The following is a 19,754-nucleotide window of genomic DNA, read 5'->3' on the forward strand; positions in this document are numbered from 1 at the left end:
TGACCTAGCCAAGTCGACAGATATTTTTGAGGGACACAATTCAATCCACGAGAGTGCCCATGTACCACAACACAGAAAAGTCAGGACGGGGTTCAGGTGCAGTGTGGAAGCAAAGACTGCACCCCAGGAAGTGAACACCCTGGGAGATGGGCACAGCAGAGAGAAACTCCAGCAGGGTCTGAGGGCCACGGGGGAGGTTCCAAAAGAGGTAGACCTGAGCCACTCAGGCCTTATTGGGCATTCCTGCTGTCTCCCCACCTGAATACACTTCCAGAGACAGCAGTGAGGTGTAACTGTTAGAGGGTTCATCACAAATCTGGGTAATTTGTCTTTCTAAATGTGGAACCTTGGGCAAACGCCTTAATCCCTTTGATCCTTGGATGCTTCATCTGTAAAGGGTGTTACGAACGCCTGACTCAAAGGGATGTGAGGATTCAAATGGGCTAATGAAGTGCTCAATAAATATTAGCTAGCATTACACATGCCTTTTATTCTTCAGTTTCTTTTGTATGTGCTTAAAAGGCAAATATTTACTAGTTCCATGTGTCACGTGGTGTGGGAAATGCTTCACCAGGGCATCTCACAGCTCCAAGTCCAGTCATGAGAAGGAACAAAATGGTTTACAAGTGTATCTTTCTTTCTGCAAGTCCAATTACGAAATATGTACTATGCAAAAGATAAAGGGTTAATTCCTATCTTTCTCAAAAATTACGTAAATTTTAAAGAGAAAACTTGTCAGTTACTCTAGGTTTGCAGTCCTCTTTTTGAGAATATTCAGAGAAAACAATACGGGGCATACCTCCATTAAATACTGGCTCTAATAAGTTTCTGATGCATATAATTCATTCTGATACATACAATTTTAAAAAGTGACAAACTTTTCAGGCCAAAATGACAGAAGACCAAGGAATTAAATTCAGAAGACAAAATAGTTAAAACCTGAGGAAAATATTTGCCTTCTAAATCTTTCACAGAAAGGGACAGAGGGTCAAGGTTTGAGTGACAAACACTGTGCTAGGTCTCAGAGATACAGAGTTATGACAAAACATACAAACCACATCTAAGAAAGATGAATGTGCTCAAAATATGTGACTTTGGCTCCTGACTCTGCTACCACCAAGGATCTTCCTTTTGTTTGTCTTCACCCTCACTGGCAAATCCAGTGTTTCAAAACCACATGCCTTTATACAGTAGTGAGTTCATTCCTTCATTTGTATTTATGTATCAAAGTAATGTGACTGCCCAAGTGAGCTTCTGTTTCCCGAGGTTACTAGAGTCAGTTGATCTAATTCCACAGAAACTCCAAGCTCTTGCCATGCATGAAGTGAGGTGCCTTACTAAAGCTATACAAAAAACAAAAAAACCTGTTGCTTTCGAGTAGATTCCAACTCATAGTGACCCTATAGGGCAGAGCCGAACTGCCCCAAAGAGTTTCCTGGGAGAGCTGAATTGGTGGATTTGAACTGCCAACCTTTTGGTTAGCAACAGTAGCATTTAACCACAATACCACCAGGGAAGATGTAAAAGCTTGGCAGTTTGCTCCCAGCAAATGAAACAAACTAAAGTGGGTGTCAACCATCTCCTGGGCAAGCCGGCCTAGCAACCTAGTTCAGTTCAGGTCTGCAGCATAAAATGGTTGTCACTGGATCATTCCCTACCTCGTGTATCCAGTCCTGTGTTTGTGACACAACACGGCCCTCTTGAGCTACTTCAGCCACTTGATTAATGAATCATCTCTACAGGAAGCCCAAAGGAATTTCAGACAGTAAGCAAGGGGAAGAAGGGCAAAAAAGGCAAGCTGGGGTAGGGTGGGAGGAGTGATCCCTGAACAAGTTAGGGCACACAGCCATGTCATGGTATTTTCTGATGCGTCACTGACAATTACTAAACCACACAGGTGTGAACTTGCTATCACAATCTTCCTTTTTCTCTAAAACCCAAGAGGCTGGTACTGGAATCGCTTGCTGACAAATGTGAGTGGGAAGTAACACATCATTGCGAAGCTGATCTCTAACGACAGGACTGGAAGCTGGTGCCCGTAAGTTATCATCACATCAGCTTTTTATAGAACCTGCTTCCATCCCAATTTCCCCTATAACACCTTCCCATACCGACAGTTACTTTCTGAAAGTAACTCAAATATACATTATTCTTCCATGATCTTGGGTGCATCCTGATGGCTGCCCCTGCAACTGCCTCCCAATATTGCCCCGAAAATAAACAACCTAGAACTCAAAAAAATATTTTAAGGCATAAGTTAAAATAAGATTCCTTTCATTCATTCATTTAGAAAATGGCCTTTCTATAGTATGGCTGGCAGGAGGTGTGGAGGTTCCAGGATCGGGAAAATGTCAGGTCTGGAGGAGTTAGATGAGAGTCAGAAGGTTACATGACTTGCTTGAGGTTGCACAGAAAGTTAGTTCCAAAGAGGACACAGACTCTAGGCACCTGGACTTGCCCTCTCCAAGGGTCAAGGTTTGGGAAGTGTTTTTCACATTTTCTGAGCCGTGTGAATGCATACCCCTTGGCGGGGGGGGGGGGGGGGGGGGGTCAGGAGGCAGAGCCTAAAGTGGCCCTGGGACTTTATTAACTCTCATTATATATTACCAACTACTGTGGACTTTGCATTCCCCCCATTTTTCAATATTAGCATTAACAGCACCATCCCCCAATACCTTTCAATAAAACTGATGCCCCAGGAAGAGGCACCATGTTGATCTTGTTGCTCCTTGTACTCCATATGAGAAGGGAAGAAGGAACGGGTTCCAGTACCTTCCCCTGTGAAAAGTAACCCGTTGCCATGGGGTTGATTCTGACTCATAGTGAACCGTGAAAAATACAGGTCGAAAAAAAAAAGAGAGAGAGACAGAGATAGAATCCCTCCCCAGAAACACCTGTCAAAAACTTTGTGGGTAGAGACAAAATTGGAGGACTAGGGATGCATTGCAAAAAGTGGGGAAAGCCATGTAATAAGATAAACATATCAAATACAACCTAAGATGCTATCTATGTTGAAAAACTTAAAAAAAAAAAACTTAAGCTGGCAATATTTAATGGCGATTAAAAACAAAAAAAAAGATTGCACATGGAGTAGCTGCAGTTCTCTCTGCAGTCTTGTTCTTCATACTGACCAGAGAGCCAGCTGAAGCCCCAGGTGTGACCCAGGTGGCAGCTGATGGCTGCCTCGGCCTCTGGTGGCTGCAGCTGAGAAGGGACACACCTCTTGCCCACCTAGCTTTTCTCCCTTGCTCCCTGGCTTTTGAAGCTCAAGGCTGTATGCATTTTTTTCTTTTTGCTCATCTTCTAACAAGTTAACACGTTCCTAAAAGCTTAAGGACTCACTTTTAAAATGTGCTAACAGCTGTCCATTAATCTTACAGTATGATTCCCCTGTAACTCGTTGCCAAAGGATGTGCTACCTGAGGCATCGGTGTCCAAAACCACTGAGGTGTGGAGGGGATGATAAGCCGGTGAAACCTCCGTTTAATTCAAACTCCATTACTTATTACTTGTTTAATTTTGGGAAAATTAACTAGATCGTCTCCGAAAACCCGAGATAATTTCAGATATCTTTGAGAATATATGTATAATTATTTGAGATAGTGTGATTAAAGTGCCTAAACCCATCAAACCAACCAACTGCCGTTGAGTCAATTCTGACTCACAGCAACCCTATAGGACAGAGTAGAACTGCCCCAGAGTTTCCAAGAAGTATCTGGTGGATTCGAACTGCCGACCTTTTGGTTAGCAAGCATAGCACTTAACCACTACACCACCAGGGTTTCTTTAAAGTGCCTAGCAACAGTAAACTACCATGAATGATAATTTATACAACACTAAACTCTTGAGAATTTGGATGGTTTAATTTATAATTTTTTAATTTATAAGTTTTTTCCTAAAATTATAAAATGCCTTAGTAACTGCAGCGCAGTGAACATAGTTTAATCTTTCTTTGATTAAATTTGAATGCTTGAGAATTTCACCGTCCCTCTGGGTGACTGTTCTAAAAAATGATTGTCTTAGTTACCTAGTGCTGCTATAACAGAGATACCGCAAGTGGAGGGATTTTACAAGCAGAAATGTATTTTCTCAGTTTAGGAGACCTGAAGTTCGAATTCAGGATGCCAGTCTAGGGGAACGCTTTCTCTGTCAGCTCTCGGGAAAGGTCCTTGTCTCTTCAGCTTGTTTCCTGGTTCCTTGGAGATCTCCATGTGGATCTTCCCCCCTCTCTGTTTGCTTAATCTGCTTCTTTTATATTTTGTTAAGAGATTGACTCGAGGACAGGTTTTTTTTTTGACTCAAAACACACCCTACACTAAACCTGTCTCATTAACATAACAAAGGAACCCATTCCCAAATGGTATTATAACCACAAGCAAAGAGGTTAGGATTTATAACATATTTTTGATAAATGGAGACAATATTGAAGTTGTCAAGGATTTCATTTTACTTGAATCCACAATCAACACCCATGGAAGCTGCAGTCAAGAAATCAACGGACGTTTTGCATTGCACAAATCCACTGCAAATAAAAAAAAAGAAGACCTCTTTAAAGTGTTAAAAAGCAAAAATGTCATTTTGGAGACTAAAGTGAGCCTGACCCAAGCCACGGTATTTGCAGTTGCTCCGTATGCATGTGAAAGTTGGACAATGAATAAGAAAGGCTTAAGAACTGACACCTTTCAAATATGGTGTTGGCGAACAATATTGAATACACCATGAACTGCCAAAAGAAGAAAGAAATCTGTCTTGGAAGAAGTACAGCCAGAATGCTCCTTAGAAGCAAGGATGGCAAGACTTCATCTCACATACTTCGGACATCAGGAGGGACCAGTCCCTGGAGGACATCATGCTTGAGGGTCACGGACTGACACAGTGCTTGCAACAATGGGTCCAAACATATAACAATGATTGAGAGTATGGTGCAGGACCGGGCAGTGTTTCGTTCTGTTGTACATAAGGTGGCTATGAGTTGGATCAACTCAACGGCATCTAACATTTTGGAGGGATACAATCCAATTCGTTACGATGATTGTGAACTCCAACCTCTTTATTTTACAGATGAGAGTATTAAGGCTCAGATTAAGTGGCTTGCCCAAGGTCACATTGCTGTTAAGTGACACAGTCCCCAAAGACCACTATGCAGGACCATAGTTACAGATATTAGGATACTGGGTTGAGTGATCTTAACAGGAGTGAATCTCAGTTTGGGACTGATGAAAATTTTTTATTCCATCTACTGCAAATTTGAGTTACACAACAGGTAATACAAGGGATTTATATTTAACAGAACAAAGTTCTACGTTATCCTATGGGGTCGCTACGGGTCGGAATTGATTGGATGGCAATGGGATACCTGTGATCTAATCCCCATTTGGGAATAAGGTTTTATCATGTTAATAAGACCATACCAACGTAGGGTGTGTTGTAAACCTAATCACTTCTGAGGTATAAAAAGAGCAGATTGGACACAGAATGGAGCACAAATGTGAAAGACAGATGCCATGTGATGCTTGTTGAAGAATTGAGGAAAGCCAGGGCTACAAGTGCGGGGGATAGACACCGAAAGAGACAAAGACCCTCCCCTAGAGCCACATGCTGAATTTGGACTTTTGGCCTCCTGAACTCTGAGAAAATAAATTTTTCTTCTTTAAAGTCACTCGCTTGTGGTATTTGTTACAGTAGCATTAGAAAACTAAGACACTATTATCACTATTATTTACAGTAAATAATGAGCCAAACTTATAAGCACCCCTTATCAAAGATACCAGGCACCATAAAATAGTTTCTTTGCTAAGCAAAGATTAATAACTAATAACGTTATATACAACAGTAAAAGACAGTTCAAATTTTTGATGAAAATGGCTTGGGAAGCTGCCTTTTGTAAAAACTCCTTTGGCGTACCAGTTGCTGACAAAATACAATTAGGAACAATTAAAACCCCAGTTAAAACTAAGCTGATAAATTTAAATAATCAAAGGTAGAATATTTTCCAGAAGAAAAAAGCCACTAAACTTAAAGAATCTTTGGGAAAATGATAGTCAGAAAAAAAGAAAACAATATAGTAGTAAAGATGGCAGAGATTAGTTTCTCCAAAAAGGAAAACTCCACGCAGTTGATGAGGGGTATAGTTTAGTAATCCTGTAATGATTTCTAAGCAAATTTCTGTTAAGTGGTTCCTAGTCCAAGAGCTTCAACAGTCTGGTTCTTCAACTCCAGCTCTGCTGAAGTCAGTGACCACGCGTTCCACCTGGGAAACACAAAAGCAAGTCTACATGCTAGAAAATAATGTCAATCACAACTTCTCAGGAAATAGTTTAATAGTGGCCTTTTCTCGATTTAGAATTTCTCTTCTTTCATAGGTAAAATCAGAAAATTTGCTTAATCCAAAGAGAGATAAAGTAATTTTTTTAGGTTCTAGAAATGAAAAACCTGAACTATAATCCCAAATTATTTAATTTCTTCTCAGTTAAATGCAGCAGTTAATGCACAAGGCTCTTCAAACATATTAGGATGGCAAGAGTATCTCAGCTGAGTAACTTCATAGGCTCTTGTAAGAATAAGTTAGCAAACCCAGACTAAGGCTAACAATCCGGCAAAAGAAAAGTGATGGGAAAAAATATCAAAGGCATGTGGCATATTGTTTAGCTCCTATTTTCTTGTGACCTTCCTGTTAATTATACCCAACAAACATGTTTTCTAAAATTTACACTGGGCCAGGCTTCCTTTAATTAAGTCCTTGTGGATGGTTAGAACTGGGTTCTATCTGTGTTGAATGCTTTTGTTTTATTGCTAAGGAAAGGTCTCCATATTTCTCTGCAATGATAACTTTTCTTTCCTATTTTGTAGGTGAAGAAGCTGATAATCTCACTCCCAGATCTTGATGAGATTCATTTATCAAAGGCAGTTTTTATGAAGTTTCACAAACTATGTGAAACACCGTCCTAGAGCTCATTATGCCACCAACAGCGAGTATTGAAGCCACTGATCCATGCTAAAGACTGCTGGGATTACCTCTTGGGTTTGAGGTTCTCTTCTCTGTAACACAGAAGTAAAAATTACATGTTCTGCTCCTTTAGAATGCCCAGATGGGAAAAATCCAACACTCATTTATCTCAAACAAAGAAGGTGCATGTCTTTGACAGCTGGGGATACTCACTGGAAGAATGCAATGGGCTCTCTTGTCTCTTCTCTTTATAAGATGCTGAAGCAAATAACTGTCCTTATCTCAACTTTGTGAAGTTACTAGAATATCAGAGTTGGAAGGGACCTTAAATGATTTAGTCTAAACTTCTCACTATGCTTGAGCTCCTGATTACAATGCAGCCACCAGGTGACTGTTAAGTAGATCTTTTTAAGAGCAACAGCGTAAAACGAACAAACCAACCAAAATCTTCCAACTTTTGATTCAGAAGAGTACAGAATTCTAAACACCTATAATATGCAGAACCATTACTTGCCAAACAGCACACATTAAAATTACTTTCCAGAATTAGGTCTTTATGGTTTACCTATTAATCTTTGCAGTGCTGTAATTTTTTCTAGTCCAAGAACATTAAGGTCATGAAAAACTGGGGTCTATGCTCTTGAATACAGTCCTTCATAAAATGCAAACTTATTTTTTAAACCTCTGACACATTAAATAATCAGCATTCAATATATCTAGAAACATCATTTACTATAATACAAGAATTCAAAAGCAAATAAACTGGAGCTTGTATTTAAAAAGGAAATGGATGATGGCAACTACTGCAAGAAATAGAAAAGATTCAGATTGGGGGTAACCATAAGCTACTTCTAAGGACAAACTAGAAGCTTTTAAATATAAGCTACAGTTCAGCAGCTTTTAAAATTTCATGTTTATTCATATTTTTCAAAATATATGTACATAAAAAAAGGAAGATTTACAACAGGGAAGATTGCCTTACATGCAACACAAATTCCAATGAACTCATGATGGGATCACACATGATTATGGATCTAATTCAAGCCAATCTTCTCAAGTCCATTTCCCAGCCACAGTTTAGGCTGCCTTAGGATCCCAGAAGACAATGCAAGTGGAATGAATATGAAACAAACATTTTCAGCCTCTGGCAGCACTCAAGGGGCCAGAAGGTGTACACCAAAAAGTTTAAGACAATTAAAATGTCAAGTGCCACAGGGAAGATAAATGATAACCAGAAACTGATATTTCAAATAGAAAGCTAGTACTATTTAACACAACTTCACAATACCAAAACAAATACAAGTAAGAAGGGTCAGGGAGTCGGGCTTAATTTTTTTTTTCTTTTTTTAATCTCAAAAGGAAGCCACTTGCTTGATATCAAAAGTGCTGTGGAAAGAGAGGAGGGAAAAAAAAAAAATCCACAGATGAATCTAGAATCTAGTTTATTTTAGCAAATTGTATGTTTTCCACTTAACTCTACATTACAACAATGTAATTCTCCAACATTTCCTTATAAAAAAGGCAAACAGGAAGTGACAATTCATGCTCCAAATATTAAAAAATATATTTAAACATTTGATCAAGAAGATTTTTTATGTTTTGATTTTTGGTAACACAGGTGACACCAGAAATCAGATTCAATATAGTCCTATAGTCCCCTTCAGTCAAAAGCCAAGTGGTGGCGAGAATGTGTGCGTGCTGTTAAGGGAACAAGTGCAGTGCCCTGGGCCAGAGACCACCACCTGGAAATCGATCGATGTGAACGTGGCCCAAGGAGTAGTCCTACATCTTCGGAATCTAACGAGGCCATGGTTTTGGCTTATGCCCAAAGCTGTCTCTGTGTTTACAGTTGGAGAAAAGAAGTTAGTGGAGTGGTTTTATAAATAAGATCAATTCTACAGCTATAACTGAAGTCTCCAGGAAGGAGGCTTTATAATTTAGTCAGGGCTGCACTGCCTCCTTTACTTCTAGCACCTGACCAGCATCCTGTTCTTGATGCTTTCTACAAATATAAAAATCTTTGCAACTGTTTAGATAAAACCGGAAGGGGGAGGGAAAAAAAGCCAAAGCTGACCATAAAAAAAGGAAAGAGGGATGGGGTAGGGGGAGGAAGAAGGACAAGTATAGTTTGGGAAAGTCCAGGATTATTGCAGAAATTAAAATGGCTGAGGGGAGGGGCAGGCACCAAGAACAGCACCTAAAGCTAACAAATGCCTAAGCGGATTTATTTATATTCCCTCCCCACAATGTCCATAGGGGAGAAAAAAAATGTAATTTTATAAGCATCAAAACTAAAACAAATGCACACTGACCTTAGAAAATAAGATTCTGAATTTAACCATGATACCCTCTTTTCCTATACATTTACTTTTTTGCTTTGAAAGACTTCTTCATGGTGGATTTGCCCTTGCCAGGCAATTTCACCTCCTTTCTCACACTGGCTGCTGGCTTCTTTGAAGAGCTACCACTAGGTTTCTTGATGACCAAGGGTGAGGGTCTGGCTTTCTTGGCAGAAGTTTTGGCCTTGGGAGGGGCTTTCTTGGGCAGGGACCTAGCTTTCCCCTTCTGGGCAGCAGGAACTTTAACTGTGGGTTTGGACCCTCTTTGCTTCATGGATGCTGTCTTCCCTGAGGACTTGGCTGGGGTTTTCTTCTGTAACCTGTGAGAACCAAAGAGGAAAGGCAACCACTTAGTACATGAGAGATTCACTCTGAAGGAAAACCAGATGCTTGCCAAAAAAGAAATGGCACGTCTGGGTCTTAAACATTAGCAAGCAGCCATCTAAGACACAACAATTGGTCTCAACTCACCTGGAGCAAAGGGGAATGAAGAACACCAAAGACATTAGGTACGTATGAGCCCAGGACTCAGAACAGACCACATAACAGGCCACAAAGACTACAACAGCCTCAGACCAGAAGAACTAGATGGTGCCCAGCTACAACCTATGACTGCCATGACAGAGAGCACAACACAGAATCTCTGAAGGAGCAGGAGAGCAGCGGGATGCAGACCCCATATTCTAGTAAAAAGACCAGACTTAATGGTCTGACTGAGACCAGGGGGATCCCGGAGGTCATGGTCTCCAGACCTTCTGTTAGCCCAAGACAGGAACCATTCTCAAAGCCAACTCTTCAGACAGGGATTGGACTGGACTACAAGACAGAAAATGATACTGGTGAGGAGTAGTGGGCTTCTTGGATCAAGTAGACACATAAGACAATCCGGGAAGCTCCTGTCTGGAGGGGAGATGTGAAGGCCGAGGGGGACAGAAGCTGGCTGAATGGACACTGAAACACAGGATGGAGAGAAGGAATGTGCTATCTCATTAGGAGGTGAGCAACTAGGAGTATATAGCAAGGTGTATATAAAGTTTTTTTTTTTTTTTTATGAGAGACTGACTTGATGTGGTTAACTTTCACTTAAAGCACAATAAAAAATAAAATAAAATAAAGGCATAGGCAGAGTCACCTATGTTATGAACAGGAATGTGATTTAGTATTTTTTAACTAGTGGATTTACTAAAGTTGTATAAAAATTCAACAATTCATGTAAGTCTACACAATTCCATGATGTTCTTTCAAGGAAAATATGGGAGGGACTATTCTTCTTTGAATGCCCAAACTGTGGATACAGATAGGTTTGGCCAAAGAGTAAATTACATGTTCACAGCGCTTAAGTTCAGAGCCTCTGAATTTTCAAGAAAGACAAGTTCAAATGTTAGGCAAAGAACTTAAGATCCTGAGCTGTTAAACACTCTCCTATTAGTGCCCTTCCCAGTTCTACAATACTCATTACCTCCCCACAAAAAGGGTTACTCATACTTCCACACCTTCTCTTAGGAGGTGGTTCTTCATCCTCAGAGTCTTCTTCTGATGAATCATCTTCATCTTCGTCCTCATCTCTAGAATCCTCTGGCTCTTTCTTTGGAAACAGAACTCCTGGGCTGTATTTTTTAAAAAAAAGGTAAAGTAGAGCCCCACATTGGATATGGAAAAAAGTTTCAACCTAGAACCTGTTCCCTCAACTTTCCCCACCTCCTTTCAGCCTCCCCCCAAAAGTCAAGTTAGATTATAAAATCATGTCACAATTTAACAAATTCTGAACACATATACAAAGTTACAGAAATCCTGGTGGCACAGTGGCTAAGAGCTATGGCTGCTAACCAAAAGATCGGCAGTTTGAACCCACCAGGTGCTCTGTGGAAACCCTATGGGGCAGTTCTACTCTTTCCTATAGGGTCGCTATGTGTTGGAATTGACTTGATGGCAGTGGGTTGGGCTTATTATACAAAGTTACAACCAATCTATAAAGTCCCAGACCATACCTCATTTCTTTCCTCCCTTCATTTAATAAAACAGATCCTTAATCATTTGCTAAGTAAACATTTACTTAAGGCCCTGAATGTCTGGCACTGTACTAGCCACTGACTATAGAGCAGTGAACTGTTTAGAAGGCAACAAACAGTCTGCATAGCAGAACATGCTTTTTGCCCTCATAATACCGGCAAAGACTTCAAAGGATTTTAAGGCCTGAATCTCTTCAGTTTTAGAAAAGGTCAGGAAGATCCCCTAAGTCTTTTTGATCTCAATGGTGGACATCCTTATTCTTCTAACTAAAAAGTCCTTAAATTACACATTTTATGTGTGTGACTTTAAGGATTAAATTTAAAACAATGTTTGTAAAATCCAAATAACACACATTCAACCAAGAAACACGTTTGTGCACCAAGAACAATATAAAACAATAAAGCTACAGTATACTCTTGCTAGAATACAGTCTTAGTGGTACATGTAATGGTGGTTTACTACAGATGAAAGTATTTTTTAAGAAGGCGATAGCACCAATGCATAGAACAATGCTCAAAATACTTTTGGTTGAATGAATGAATGTGGTTTGTATAAGAAACAAGATATTTTAAATAAATATTCCTATCTCTATAGTATGAAGAAAGCAGAGTCAGGATTCTTGGAAGCAGCCAATGCTCTCCCTATTTGTTGTTGTTGTCAGGTGCTGTCAAGTCGGTTCCAACTCATAGCAACTCAATGTACAACAGAACGAAACACTGCCTGGTCCTGAGCCATCCTCACAATCACTGTTATGCTTGAGCCCACTGTTACAGCCACTGTGTGAATCCATCTCGTTGAGGGTCTTCCTCTTTTTCACTGACCCTCTACTTTACCAAGCAAGATGTCCTTCTCCAGGGACTGGTACCTCCCGATAACACATCCAAAGTGCATGAGATGAAGTCTTGTTACCCTTGCCTCTAAGGAGCATTCTGCCTGTACTTCTTCCAAGACAGATTTGTTCATTCTTTGCCAACACCACAACTCAAAAGTGTCAATTCTTCTTCGGTCTTCCTTATTCATTGTCCAGCTTCACAGCAAAATGCAAGCTCTCACAGTATGACAAACTGACAGACATGCAGGGGCTCCCTATTTGGTGCTGGACAATTAAAACGTATATGTAATCCTTTAATAATCTTCCTGCCATTATCATTTACTTCATGAAGAAGAAATGAACATTAAAACGACTGACAGGGATCTCAAAGAACCCAACGCTTAATTTCAAGAACTGCCAGCTCATAATAAGCTCTAACAGGATAGCCAAAACTCCTCTGTTCTTACCTGAAAACTTTTTGCTTTAAATAATACTCTTATGGTCTTTATTTTCAAATCTATCCAGTTTAGTGCAGCAGTAGTAAGGGTGAAATAAGTTAAACCAAGCTTGTAACCTAGAATCAGGTTTTAAATTTACGATGACCAATGTCTATCATTATGGACTAAGAGCTTACCTGGGGTAATATGGAAAAGAGAGCTGGAAGGTGCCACTGAATCCTTTACCAGAGATCTGTTCCATCCATCCGTTCTTTTCACATTTCTGCAGTGTTTTCTTCAACAGATGCACTGAACGAAAAATTTAGTAAATGGAAAAAGTTATCTAGTTATTCAGACTGATAATGCTTTTAACCACAATCAGATGCTCATCAAGTAAGTATTCAATGTCCTGTCATATACAGTAACTGACATGTGCTAAATGAATCCTTTGTGGCCAAATGTATTAATTTCTTCATTAAACATTTATTAAGTGCCTGTAAATTTGGTAAGATTAAATTATGAGACTTTAGAGACCACTGAGTCAAATTCTCTCATTTCACAGAAGAGGAAATGGGAGTCCAGGGTAATTGAGTTGTCCTAAGACTGGGCATGAATTCATTTCACATTATTTACATTCATTCAAACATCTACTGATTGCCTGATAATCATTTAGGAGAATACATAAAAACGTGAATACAACCAATTCCTTATAAATCAGCAAACTGTTACAAAACAGTACTGTGGCTCCTGAAAGCCTCACCAATTCTCATTTTTCATACAAAGATACATTACAAATATATGTTATGGTGACTGAGCGTCCAAAAACTAAGCTGCCAAATCAGTTGAAGTGTAAAAGTTAGTAACCAAATTTGGGTTCTTTTAAAAAACTTGACCAACAGAAAAAGATCATAGTTTATGAGGGTCAGTACGCAAAATTAAACACGGTATATATCTTAAGTACTGTAAGAAATGAAGATAAATCATAATCTATGCCAGTTTTCTAAGCAGATAAGAAAACAACCAGAAAGCATTCCTTTGTAATGGTAAAAAACATATACCGCATATATGTTAAAGTCAGTATCAATACTTCAAAATAATCTTTTTATTTAAAATAATATATTCTGGTTTGCACTGTTAGTTATTCAATCCCCATATTCCTCACCCTCTAGCTCTGTACCTACCCTAGTAGCTCACTGAGAAGGTACACAACCTCACCATTCTGTATGTGATAATGCTGCTAAGACTAAGTGTCTTATCTCAAATCACCTCCTCATAGGGTAAATATACTTTTCTGAATAAAATATTTTATAGGGTTAAGTCGATAAGAAATAATCTAAGTAGTAATTATTCTAAACCACTGGCCTGATTTCAAGGTGAAATTAGATATTTTGGTATCATACAAACAAACATAAGTATGAAAAAATATACTTGAGAGGTGTTTTGAATGTACAGATTTATTTAATTACAGTAAAAAGAAACATAAGGAAAATCATTACAGCTAAGTAAACTCAACTTCTGATCTTCAGCAGACACTGTAAATTAAGGATAAACTTTGTTCACCTTTGCTTTCTTTTTTGTAAATGATGAGTTAAATTTGTAAACCTGCTCCCCCTTGGTTTTCACAGTCAGTAGTTACTGCTTTTGACACTAACGGGATGCTCTCTAGAGTTTTTTTCACAAGAAAATTCCCCTTATTGCAGTTAAATGCACATAAACTTGAGTCTTACTTTGATAGTTAGAATTGGTCCCTGGGTGGTTCTCCAAGACATACTTCTTCAGAGCAGTGGTGGAGCAGGTCTTCGGCTCATTCATAGCAGCAATGGCAGACAAGATTGCATATTCCATCAGGCTTCCACCAAGCAGGGGTTTCTCCCCTGATTTCTTCAGCTGTTTTCCAAGGAGGAAGAGAAAATCATCAAGACAATACTCTCCCAAAGCAGGTCAAGACAAGACTCCTCTGTACCAGGTGGGTCGGAGTTCCTGCATCAGCACAGATATGTTTTACAATAAATTGTCAGGTTAGGGACTTTCTCCTCCCATTCACCAGGTATTCAACCTAACTGAGGAGTCCCAACCCTCCCTATGGCCATTTTCTTCTTCCATCTACCCATCTATCCAAATTAAAACAGCAACAGCCAACTTCACCTAAAGATACTGATAGATCTACCCTAATAATCAGGTTAACCTGTTATGTTCCCAGTAAATTAAGATACTTTTATTTGAGAATACTTTCTTTTTCTGAATCTGAAAAGTGATATAGTTATGAAAATGTCTTTTTAATCCTGGAAGGATAATAGCAAAGAAAAGCTTTGATAATATTTAAGGTATCATACAACAGAATTCTACAGCATATTTCAAATATGAAAGGCTAGCAAACAAAGGACAACACTGATAAGCAAGAAGCCCTAAAAGGAAGAAATCAGACACATTCTTTAACAGTTGTTTTTCAAAGTGTGGTCCACAAACCCGAAGGGTCCCTGAGATCTTCTAAGGGAATCCGCAAGGTCAAAACCGTTTTCATAATAATGCTAACATGTGATTTGCCTTTTTCACTGTGCTGACATTTGCACTGATGGTGCAAATGCAATGGTGGCTAAAACTGCTGCCACCTTAGCATAAATCAAGATGATGGCACAAAAATGTTCTAGTATTGTTATATTCTTCGTTGATACACACGTGTGGTTAAAACAAACTAAAGCCAATTTCACTTAGAAATGTCCTTGATGAAATAATAGAGTATTTTATTAAATTCCAATCCTTCAATTCACGGCTTTCTAACATTTTATGGGATGACCTGGGAAGAGCATATAAAGCCCATCTACTGTGTACTGACGCATAATGGTTGCTCAAGAAAAAGCATCTGTGTGACTGTTTAGGTTGTCAGCTAAACTAGCTGCCTTTTTTATGGACTATCCTTTTTGCCTGAAGGAATGACTGGGAACTATGGCCGTTCACACTTGGGTGTCCAGTAGGCATTTCCTTGAAAATGAATCAAGTGAGCCTGTCACTTGAAGGAAAACAGTTTTTATTTTTTATTTGTTGCCAATAATAAAATTCAAGCTTTCAAGAGAAAGCTTATGAAAAACATTCATCTACCACCATGAGCTTGGTAATTTCCCAATACTTAAATATGTTTTAATATCAGTGGTTGATGTTAATGAATGTGACTTTTGTTATTATACGATGTAATGTGAACATTTCGAAGATGTGAGTAACTCAGTGAGCCACTATTTTCCAAACAACCAGTGTATCATGTTACAAAATTAAGTATATCTGTTCCACATCCCACTTTGGTGAGTGGCGTCTAGGGTCTTAAAAGCTAGCAAGAGGCCATCAAAGATGCATCAATTGGTACCAAACCACCTGGAGCAAAGGAGAATGAAGAACACCAAAGACGCATGGAAAATATGAGCCCAAGAGCCAAAATGTTGATGTACGTAGAGTCTGCTCACTCCTGGCAATGCGATTGATGAGAACATTGCTCTTAAGATCCGGGTAAAGAACCAGATGGTATCTGGCGGAAAGCCATCACCGTGAGTCTAAAGAGCCTGCAATGGCTGCCATCTAGGAGCTCAACTAAGTCCAGGTATTGATCATCAATATGGTATCTCCAATCTCCAATCAAAAGGAGGGAATGATTTAGGAAATAATATTGGAGTCATTATTCCCTGTCCTTGAGCATAGAGAATGTGACCCAGCTGGAACTAGGCTCAGAAGGACTCACAAGGATACATCAAGGATACATGTAAACAAGGATACATGTATAAAGACAATAGATAGGATAATCTTGGAAAACATCTTTTAGGGAAACTTTCAAGTAAGCCAATCTAACAGAATGCAAAAGACTTTCCACTCTTATCTTTTTCTATTAACATTAAGTGAATAGAAATTTGTTGGACCAATGAAGACCCTCCTGACTGTCGTTACTGAAACCTGTACCAAGATTGTTAAGAAAGACAATTCAAAATGTAGGATCACAATTTCTAGCCAATCTGTGGAAAGATGAAGCTTTCAACGGTTTTGCCAATTTTGTAATGTTAACATATACTGATGACTCTGTAATATTCTTTGGACTTGGGCAGACATGGCTGTGGCAGCATGCTTGTCCGTTTTCCCACTTCTGTCTACTCCGTAAATTTCCTTAGACTCAGGCAGACATAGCTCTAGCAACATGTCTGTCTGCTTCCCACTTTTACCTTTTTGAATATATGCCAGATAAAATTTTCTTTTTCCTTTAAAAAAAAAAAAGAAAGGGCCACATAAACCAGACACTTCATCAGCCCGAGACTGGAAGGACTAGATGGTGCCTGGCTACCACCAATGAATGCCCTGACAGGGAACACAATAGGGAGTCCCTGATGGAGCAGGAGAAAAGGGGGGTGCAGAACTCAAATTCTAGTAAAAAGACCAGACTTAATGGTCTGACAGACTGGAGGGACCCCAAAGGACATGACCCCTGGACTCTCTGTTGGCCCAAAACTAAAACCATTCCCAAAGCCAACTCTTTAAAGATGAGACCGGACTTTAAAACATAAAATGATACTGGCGAGGAGTGTGCTTCCTACTCAAGTAGACACATGAAACTAAGGGGGCAGCTCCTATCTGGAGGCGAGGTTAAGAAGGCAGAGAGGGACAGAAGCTGGCTGAATGGACACGGGAAATACAGGGTGGAGAGAAGGAGTGTGCTGTCACATTGTAGGGAGAGCAGCTAGGGTCACATAACGATGTGTATAAAAGTTTTTGTATGAGAAACTGACTTGAATTGTAAACTTTCACTTAAGGCACAATAAAAAAAAAAAATCACCACAAAATCAGTTAATATACCATATTAACAGAAAAAAGGACAAAACCCACATGATTATGCTAGCAGACACAGAAAAAAATTTGAAAATTCAAAAACAAAATAGTAATAGAACTTTCTCAACCTGATAATGGGCATCTATGACAAACGCATTGCTAACATCACATTTAATGGTGAAAGACTGAATGCTTTCCCTCTAACATCATGAACAAGGCCAGGCTATCTGCTCTTATTTCTGCTATTCAACATTATAGTGGGGGTTCTATCCAGTGAATCAGGCAAGCAAAAGAAAGAAAAGGCATCTAGATTGGAGAGGAAGAAGTAAAATGATTTTTACTCACAGATGACAGGATTCTATATATGGGAAATACTAAGGAATCTACAAAATACTACAGTTGAGTTCAGCAAGATCACAGAGTAAAACGCGGAATATACAATCAATTCTATTTCTCTATACAAGCAACGAACAATCTGAAAATAAGAAAGCAATTCCATTCACAATAGCATGGAAAAAGAATAAAAAAACTGAGGAATAAATTTATTAAAAGAAATGCAAGACTTGTATACAGAAAACTACAATACACTGCTGAGGAAAATCACAGATCTAAATAAATGAAGAGATATTTAGTATGCATGGACTGGAAAACACACCACTGTTAAGACAGCGATTGTTCCCCGAAGTGATCTACAGGTTCAATGCAATCCCTATCAAAATCTCAGCTGGCTTTTTTGTACAAAACAAGTAATTACTGAAATTTATATGGAAATATAACAGACCCAGAATCGTCAAAACAATCTTGAAAAAGGACAACAAAGAGGACGTTTACATTTCCTGATTACTACAAAGCTACGATCAAGACAGTGTGGTACTGGCATAAGGATTCACATACAGATCAATGGAACAGAACTGAGGGTCCAGAAATAAATCCTTACATTTATGGTCAACTGGTTTTTGATAAAGGTACCTATCAAAGCAATTCAATAGGAGAAAGGATAGTCTTTTCAATAAATAGTCCTGATACAATTGGATATCCACATGCAAAAAGATGAATTTATACCCTCGTATCACACAATAAACAAAATGTAACTCAAAATGGATCAAAAAACTAAATATAAGAGCTAAAGCTACAAAACACTTAGGAGAAAACAAAGGAGTAAATCTTCGTGACCTGAAGTTAGGCAAAGATTTCTTGGATATAACACCAAGGGCAATTAAAAAGAATGATAAACTAGAGCTTATTAAAGTTAAAAACTTTTGTACTTCAAAAGATACCAGTAAGAAAGTGAAAACACAAGACACAAACAAGAGAAAATATTCACAAATCATACTTTATCTAGAATATATCAAGAACTTCTACAACTCAGTAAGACAAACAGCCCAGTAAAAAAAAAAAAAAGACATGACTAGCTAATTCACCAAAGACACGCAAATAGCCATGAAGCATGTGAAAAGGTGCTTAACATCAGCAGTCATTAGGGAAATGCAAATCACCGCCACATAACCTAGCAATTCTACTTCTAGCTATATACCAAAGTGAAGTAAAAATATATATCTACACAAAGACTTGGATATGATGTTCAGAACAGCATCATTAACACTCAAGAAAGCAGAAATAACCCAAATGCCCATCAACTGGTGAATGAATGAATAAAATGCGTTATATCCACATAATGGAACATTATTTGGTAATAAAAAGGAATAAAATAATGGGTCACATGCAAAAACATTATGCTAAGTGAAAGAAGTCAGACAAAAAAAAAACCCATACATTTTATGTTCCATTTATATGAAATGTGCAGAAAAGGCAAATCTATGTACAGAGAAAATAGATTAGTAGGTTGTCTGAGGCCAGGGGTGGGGACAGGGAGTGACTACATGTAAATGGACACAAGCAATCTTTTTTGGGTGATGGAAATATTCTAAAATTGGATTGTGATGACAACTGTACAAGTCTGTAAATTTACTAAAAATAACTGAATTGTAAATTGTAACTTAAAATGAGTGAATTTTATGGTATGGAAATCATACCTTGATAAAGCTGTTTAAAAAAACCTAAGATTTATTCAGTTGTGGTGTAGTACCAGCAAAGAATATCCACAACCGTTTAAAATTATCTTAAAATATCCTCTTTTCTCACTATATTTCTGTGTGAGGCTAGATTTTCTTCGTAGTGTTCAATATATCATATTGGAACAGATACCAGCTGTCTTCTATTAAGCCAGCTTTATAATGTTTTATTAAGACAAAAATATAAACAATGTCACTTCTCATTATTTGTTTTGGAAAATATAATTTTTCACAATAAATGTTTACTAATGTTAACATATAGTAGGTTTACTATTGTTACTTTTAAATGAATTAATAAACATTTAAAAATTTTCCTCAGCTGTAATTTCTAGTTTGGTAAAT

At 38.5% G+C, this 19,754-nt stretch overlaps 1 protein-coding gene across 9 annotated transcripts in view; it reads right to left on the reverse strand.

The window, feature by feature from the left end:
* Window positions 1-7,841: 7,841 nt before the first annotated feature.
* Window positions 7,842-19,754, reverse strand: part of HP1BP3 (heterochromatin protein 1 binding protein 3) — a 49,825-nt gene continuing 37,912 nt past the window's right edge. For 8 of the 9 annotated variants that reach the window (XM_049878163.1, XM_049878162.1, XM_049878158.1 and 5 more), the window contains 4 exons: window positions 14,271-14,430; window positions 12,741-12,852; window positions 10,779-10,892; window positions 7,842-9,605 (listed from right to left, as the gene is read on the reverse strand). In XM_049878163.1, the coding sequence (XP_049734120.1) occupies window positions 9,311-9,605; window positions 10,779-10,892; window positions 12,741-12,852; window positions 14,271-14,430 (681 nt within the window). In that variant the 3' untranslated portion in view covers window positions 7,842-9,310. The other variant, XM_049878166.1, reaches the window with a different exon arrangement.

The sequence above is a fragment of the Elephas maximus genome, chromosome 3, assembly GCF_024166365.1.
Source record: "Elephas maximus indicus isolate mEleMax1 chromosome 3, mEleMax1 primary haplotype, whole genome shotgun sequence".
Taxonomy (NCBI): domain Eukaryota; kingdom Metazoa; phylum Chordata; class Mammalia; order Proboscidea; family Elephantidae; genus Elephas; species Elephas maximus.